The 7,272-nt window shown below is 47.1% G+C and overlaps 2 protein-coding genes across 2 annotated transcripts; one reads left to right on the forward strand and one right to left on the reverse strand.

Annotated features, from left to right (window-relative positions):
• Nucleotides 1–1,986: 1,986 nt before the first annotated feature.
• Nucleotides 1,987–3,107, reverse strand: LOC149366632 (alpha-crystallin B chain-like). The gene has a single exon (XM_089551729.1). It carries the CDS (start codon nt 2,959–2,961, stop codon nt 2,353–2,355), a length of 609 nt encoding a protein of 202 aa, XP_089407855.1. The 5' UTR covers nt 2,962–3,107; the 3' UTR covers nt 1,987–2,352.
• A 1,197-nt stretch (nt 3,108–4,304) lies between these two features.
• On the forward strand, nt 4,305–5,270 carry LOC149366633 (alpha-crystallin A chain-like). The gene has a single exon (XM_089564307.1). It carries the CDS (start codon nt 4,474–4,476, stop codon nt 5,005–5,007), a length of 534 nt encoding a protein of 177 aa, XP_089420433.1. The 5' UTR covers nt 4,305–4,473; the 3' UTR covers nt 5,008–5,270.
• The last annotated feature ends 2,002 nt before the right edge of the window (nt 5,271–7,272 follow it).

The raw sequence follows: 7,272 nt of genomic DNA on the forward strand, positions 1-7,272 counted from the left end.
AGAAAAATATGACTGAAGTGCTGATGTTGCAACTTTTTAGTAACGTAAATTCGGTGCGTTACATTTCCTACTTCACATAGTAAGCACCTGTTACAGACTGAACACAGTAACGTTGCAGTTATGTGATGCTCAGTCTCCACCGAAGTCCTGTGCACCTTGTATAGGCAACTGTTAAAAGTGTTGCTGTTTCCTGCATCATTTTTGATGATGAAGATTTGGTATGGCAGGGTATAGGCATGCGTTTAGACGTCCCAAAGTGACACGGGCTGTGAGGGATGCTATTATAGGGCGCTTCAGATTAATTTTGGCAACCTGGAGTTCTTTAATGTGCACTGACATCACACAGCACACACCTTGTATTTCACCTCCATCAAAACGTGGCTGCTGTGATCGCACCTTCGTACTGTGGCCTAACCAGTAAACCACCATGGCGGGATGATGATGAAGCTTTGCTTTCGGTTGCAGTTTGCTGCTGCCAGTTGTGACACAATGCACCTGCAACTGTGAGCGGCTTTAATACTTGAATTTATAGCACACAACTCAGCTCCATTGTGTGTATTTGGGGTTATTTATGCAACATTTTTGAAGAATCGCATTCATGGGGCTAAATTATGTGTTGCTAAATTACCTGGTTTCATGAAGAGTGTTCATTAGAATTGTAATCTCACGTTGCATGTGTTGTGCCTTTAGTGAACTTCAGTGATATGATGGCCATCGCAAGTGGGATTCTTTGCACCATTTCCAGCTATGCAAGACAAACTATAAAAGCTCATAGTGCTGCTAACTATAACAACTAATGGAAAGTACAAAAGCATATACCTGAAAGGTATATAAAAAGGTATATATAAACCTAGAGTATTTTTGTGCTCAAGAAGCAATTTATAATTTTGTGAATGCAATGACATGTCTTTTATGGACCCCCGCCGCGGTGGCTCGGTGGTTATCGTGCTCGGTTGCTTGCCTGAAAGATGTGGGTTCGATCTCTGCTGTGGTGGTCTCATTTTGATGGTGGCGAAATGCTTGAGACGCGTGTACTGTGCGATGTCAGTGCACGCTAAAGAACCCCGGGTGAATAAAATTATCTGGAGCCCTACACTACGGCGTCCCTCATATCCTGAGTTGCTTTGGGATGTTAGACCCCATAAATCATAAACCTTTTATAGACCACTTCTAAGACTTTGCTCTAGTATACGGTGGCAGCTTTCTTAACACCAGAAAAAACTTGTGACCATCCAGCTCATTTAATGTGTATTCCACATCAGTTTACTGATCTGTCCAGGAAAGGACAAATTAAATGTGCCTGCGATTAAACTGTGGGGCATCGAACAGCTATTTGTATGGCCAGAGGGAGCACCTCCAACTCTAGTACAGTTATCCGTGATATTTGATAGCTCCCTTTAAAAGCAAATTAATTTCATATTTAAGATTATAAGTCACAGGCAGAATTAATCAGCATAAGGTTTATTTATTATAGGTATCTATCAAACTACGGTAATCAGTTATAAGATAAACAATCAGAATAACGAAATGGCTTGGCTGTGCAAACAATGCAAGTAGTAAGGGGTTGAAGATTATGGTATCTCACTACAAGTGAAAAGAGCCATACTGAAGAAATTATACCGACCCAAACGTGGGGCATCTTTCTGAACTCTTAAGTGTAGCATGTTGAAGGAGCATTTAATCAGATGTGAACCTCAATTACGAATGGCTATCGTTCTTCATAGTAAAGTGATTGCCATGACTGTACTAGACAATATGCATAAATTGCATGAGATGTGCTATTTACTGGAGATGTGTAGCAATATTGCAGTAATCGAGAAATCTTCACGCCACGTTTAACAAACTGACAAGCAATCCTAAGCAGGCTGCCTACTTTTAACGCATCTACACCTGGGGCACAAAAACATCAGGTTCGAGCCTAGAAACGTCAAGTTCCAGTCAGGGAGCTCCACGTTTCATGGCTTCCTACTCATAAACCAAACAAAATTGCAGTTGAACAATTCCTTTATTAAGTAAGTAAATGAACAAACTCGAGGACACATGTAATACGTACACAAAAAATGTAGTACCCTGGAATGCACTCGGTATATCTTGCACAAGTGTTCACATGGAATGGTGACGAAAAAGAATTAGGAACAGAGCTCTTTAATTCTCTAGGACAACAAAAAAAACAACCTCTCGAGGAAGACAACAAAACGCACACCAGATCTAGGCAAAGTCCGTTTCCCCTCGGCACAAGAACGTAAGAATGTTCACACGCACACAACACAAACAAAATGGAATGATGCCAAGGCACTACGCAGCTAGGCGAGATATGGCAGTGGCAGTTGTAAACAGAGCTAGCATGTCTTCTCACTTTTTCTTGCCAGCGTCGCCGGCCGCCGTACCTTCGTGCTTGATTTCAATGGGAATGGGCTTGCCGTCATCTTTCTTAGCCTTCTTGCGCGGGGCTTCGAGAGCCAGCAGACCGTTGGGCGTGAGATGACACTTGATGCTTTCGGGATCGACGTCCTCTGGAATCACGTAGCGACGTGTGAACTCTCGCTTGACGTAGCATCCGCGGTCGTCCGACTTCTCTTCGTGCTTGCCGTGGATGAGGACGCAGTTGTCCCGAGTCTTGACGGTGATCTCTTCCGGAGCGAAGTGCCGGGTACCGACGCGGATGGCGAACTTGTCCGGGGTGCAAGCGACCGTGCCGCTTTGCTGGCGAACGGGACAGACGCTGTTGGTCGACGACGAAGACGTCAGCTGGTTGTGCGGATGGTGGTGGGGGTGGTAGCGGTGATTCTGGTGGTTGTTATGCTGGTTCCGCGGTTGGATGTAGAAGCGCTGATGGTAATAAGGCGGGTCATACAGCTCACCGTCCAAAAATGACCCGGCCAGGTCGTCTTCGTCGAAGAACCGCCTAGCCAAATCAGACGGGCTCCAGGAGCCACGGCTAAGCAACGGGAAAAGCGACATGACTTCTCAACAGAAATCGTAAATTCAAACGCAAAAAGCACTCCTCACTTGAGACACGGACGCAAGGCAAAATCCTCGTGAAACGCCGGCGTTGCCGGTTTTACGTCGCCGTCTGCTTCCAGAAGCGCGTTCGCGAACGCACGAGAAAAAAAAGGAGGGGTGGGGAGCAATGGCGAGGCGTGATTGGTTTGATGGAATCACGTGGTATGTCTGGCTCATCTGACCTTGACTGCGCCGGCGCGGTGACCGGCGTGGCGTCCGGCAAGCATCGCGAATGTTCTCGAATTTTCTATTTGTGTTTTCGTGCGACACAGTATTTTTGCTGTTGCGCGCGTCTGCGCAAGCCTTTCCTTCCTCCATGGCGCAAGCAATTACGGCTGATTGTGGCTCCATCTCTCCCATTCACTTAGAATTTGGAACTAGGCGACTAGGCATTGATGCGTGGCCTCAAAGAGTTGCGATGGAGGAGGGCCGTGGAGGAAACATCAAGAATTGCGCTTTGACGTTTTTTTGAAGGCTGTTGCTGTCATAATTGTCATAAAGGCTGTCGTAATTGTGTCATAAAGGCTGTCATAGTTTTGTAAATGGATCCCGCGCGCATGTTGCTGATTTCTGATCATTATAAATAACCGAGGCTCATCGCGATTCGCTCTCGGGCTTCACTTTCAAATCCCTGTTTTGTTCCGGGCCACTCCGCTTCCGAGCAATCTTCCTGGCTGAATTCGTTTGGTAACCTACCTACAATAAAAACGCAGTGTCTCCTGGGCCGACAGCTTTCGTTGCCGATTTGTGCCTGACGTTTAATCGCCGAAGAAACACTGCATGCAAATACAGTGTTTTCTTGTAAATAAATAAATAACTAAGATGACACTGGAGCGTTGAGTAATTTCGTGTATCACACCCACGGTGTTAGAAGTATCACACCTTTTACTGCGGTGGAATAACGAAGTGGATCAAGAGGAGTGTCACGAAGCAGCTAACATGCAGTTCTCTTAAAGCCCCACCGACGCTCAAAATGCTACCGCGAATCAATTAGGATTTAAATCAACGAACGATGTTAATGAGTGAAGGGTGCCAGCAAATATGCCAGTAGACTTGAAACAATGAATATGGCGTGGAACAGGTCTCAGAGGCCGTTTCTCGTTCCATATTTTGCATTGGCTGATCGGCACGAGATGGAGCCACCGGGCCGGTCAGCGATGAACGAACGAACGTGCGAGAACAATCTCGGTTGTTCACCTGTCCGAATGCTCGCAAGACCAAAAGCAAAACGCGCCAGACGTGTCACGTGACACTATTCTAACCAATCACGTTCTCAACCCTTTCATACTCCCGGCCGTTGCCCCCGCAGTCGCCGGCTCCGCTTCCATCCGTCTCGCACTCTCTCGAAGGATCGCGCGGAAGCAGACGACACGGTTTATAAGCGGCGTCAGCTCGCCGGGCCGGTTCAGAATACTGGAAGCTCTCGTTTTGAAAGCTTGCGCTACCGCTTAGGTGTGAAACAAGTAAAACATGGCCCTCTTCCCACTGCTGACCCGTGGCTCCTGGGGTCCCTCCGACCTGGTGCGGCGCTTCTTGGACGACGACTTCGGCGGTTCGTTCCTCGACAGGGAGCTGTTTGACTCGCCGTTGTACAACCAGCGGTTCTACATCGAGCCGCGTCACCAGCAGTCGTCTGGCGCCGTCTGCCCCGCACAACAGGGCACTTCGGTCGCCTGCACTCCAGAAAAGTTCGCCATCCAGGTGGACACCCGGCACTTCACCCCGGAGGAGATCACCGTCAAGACGCAGGACAACTGCGTCCTCATCCACGGCAAGCATGAAGAGAAGTCGGACGACCGCGGCTGCTACGTGAAACGCGAGTTCACCCGCCGGTACGTGCTGCCCGAGGATGTGGATCCAGAGTCCGTCAAGTGCCACCTGAAGCCCAACGGACTGCTTGCTCTGGAGGCACCGCGCAAGAACGCCCCCAAGGAGCAACCCAAGTCCATCCCTATTGAGATCAAGCACGAAGGTGGGGCTATCGCTGATGCCAAGAAGAAGTAGACTCAGCCGTACCTTCTCGCTGGCGAGCACTGGGATTTCTTTCTGTTGCGGGAACAACACATTGGTCGCTTAGTATTGTTTGTTTGTGAACATGGTGTTCCTCTTGTGCACGACGTGTTTATTTCTCCAAAGTTTTGCAGTTTTTCTGTAGTTTGTCTTATTGTAACTGTGCGCTGTTTCCTTCTTGTCGAGGGCATTTCCCTTCTTTCTGTGTCTCGTATGTATTTTGAAACTGCAATAAAAACACAAGATTTTTCTTTGAACCCGCATGCATTAAGGTTCTCTTTTATTTCATCGCACGCACCTCGCACGCACAAAACTTGCGCGGAGCGCAGCCGAAAGCGGCCAGGCTTGTTAACTAATATTTAATAGCTAACTTTTTAACTACTGCGGTTGAGTCTCCTTGTTTATCGAATAAGCCGTCAGTAATAATCATGTCAGTTTTTAGAATTTCGAATACACACTTTCCCTCGGCGCTGTGACCCAATAAATCTTGGCTACATGCGCGAGAAGCTTGCAGGTAAAGTAACCCCTCCAGTGCACGCAGCTAGTCGAAACATTCAATATTTGTTGGACCACTGCGCGAAGGATAAGTGCGTTTCTAGAAACTGAATTCTAAAAGCGACATTCTAAAGGCTGATATGGATATTAGCTGCGATAGGCTACACGCCTCTCGATAAGGAGATTAACACTAATAGTTAAAAAGTTAAAGGGAAACTGCATATGTGTTAGGAATCAACGAGTTTAAAAAGGTCGAATGCGTGAATCTTGCAGGTAATGCATGCGAAGTCTTTTTGGGCTAGCGTGTGAAATAGTGATGTAATCGCCGATTAAAATCGCGACGCCCTTCCAGCTTCTCCGCAGCGCACAACGCCAAGTGGGGGGGGGGGGGGGGGGGGGGGGGGCACGTAATGACGTCATCGATAGCACCGGTACATTCGAACTCATAAACGCCTGCTTTGAAGGAAAGAAAAAAAAAACCAACGCCACCGAAGGCAAATACCGCCGAACATTGACAGCGGTAATTTGAAATCATACCTTCCGTGACGTCGCGCTGAATTTCCCCGCATTGGTCCGGGGCATTGAGAAGAAGTGCGAAATTTAATTGTCGATTACGTCACTATTTTAAATGCTAGTGCAAAAATAATTGGCATGCTTTACCTACAGCCTACATAGACTTGAATTCTTGAATATTGCAAAATTCTCAAAAAGTGCTGCAGTTGCTCTTTAACTATATATGCTCGTGAGCAGGGGTTGGTCAAACAACGACTTCTGTTGGGAACTTAATTGCTTGAGGTTTAGTCAAACGAAACGCTGTACGTCTGGCTAGAAAGCCAACTAGCTGAGCCAAACTGGGCTTTACATTAATAACGTCGTAGAGTTGAAGCGTTTGTCAGAAATCTAATCCGAGTGCGAGCAGTTGGAGATTGGGGGGGGGGGGGGGGGGGTGCTGCCTTCATTGGAGAAGTGTTGGGATAGGAGGGCCCGTTCCAAAGTCTCTGTGGTCACGTCCCCTTAAGGTCAATGACCTCTCTCACTGGTCTCCAGTTAACCCTGTTCTCTGCCGGCTGTGGCCACCTGACACCACTAACCTAACCTTACCTTATCGACTGATTGATTGATTGATTGATTCGGCCTCCTCACTCCTTGCCTTCCCCTGCTACGTTCTCGTTATATTGAAATCCGCTACCTTATTATAACCCAACGCAGTGTAACGAAGTGTTTATCTCGAAGTGTAGCAAGAGGCGAGTTTGGAAAGAGACCTGACACACATTAGTGCAAACTTTGCAACATTGACGGAAAGGGTGAAAAGTTAGAAAAGGCTGGACTCTCAATAGATTAATCGTTGAAGTGGCAGAAGTACCAGCAGCATTTCGGGGACTGGAAGGAAAGGGCGCTACTGCTTCCACGAAGATGCAACAATTGGTAGAAAAAAATAGATGCCTAGAAACAATATTCCGAATCAGAAACTTTTTACGCGGAGACGATACGGCCACATCACCTGAAGTCCTAAGGTTTTATCAACTCCAATGTCTCAGGTTCGCGCCACTAAGTTCATGTGATCTCAACAGAAGCCTTTTAAAGTGCAAAGCTATGCTTAGCGAAAACCGAATGAGCTTCAAGTTCGAAAACCCTAGAATGCGCTTTATTGCTTCAGCTGGACTGCGTACACTCCGTGCTTCACTTACAAATCTTGTACTTATGAATAAAGAGTACTTTCCAAAGCGCCTATTTTTGCTTTATAGCGCCTATTTCAATATTTTT

This window comes from Amblyomma mixtum, chromosome 1 (genome assembly GCF_055824585.1).
Source record: "Amblyomma mixtum isolate Tamu chromosome 1, ASM5582458v1, whole genome shotgun sequence".
Taxonomy (NCBI): domain Eukaryota; kingdom Metazoa; phylum Arthropoda; class Arachnida; order Ixodida; family Ixodidae; genus Amblyomma; species Amblyomma mixtum.

Excerpts from the sequence above, each read along its gene's own strand:
- LOC149366633 (XM_089564307.1), top strand. The coding sequence starts at position 4,474 with ATGGCCCTCTTCCCACTGCTGACCCGTGGCTCCTGGGGTCCCTCCGAC.
- LOC149366632 (XM_089551729.1), bottom strand. The coding sequence starts at position 2,961 with ATGTCGCTTTTCCCGTTGCTTAGCCGTGGCTCCTGGAGCCCGTCTGAT.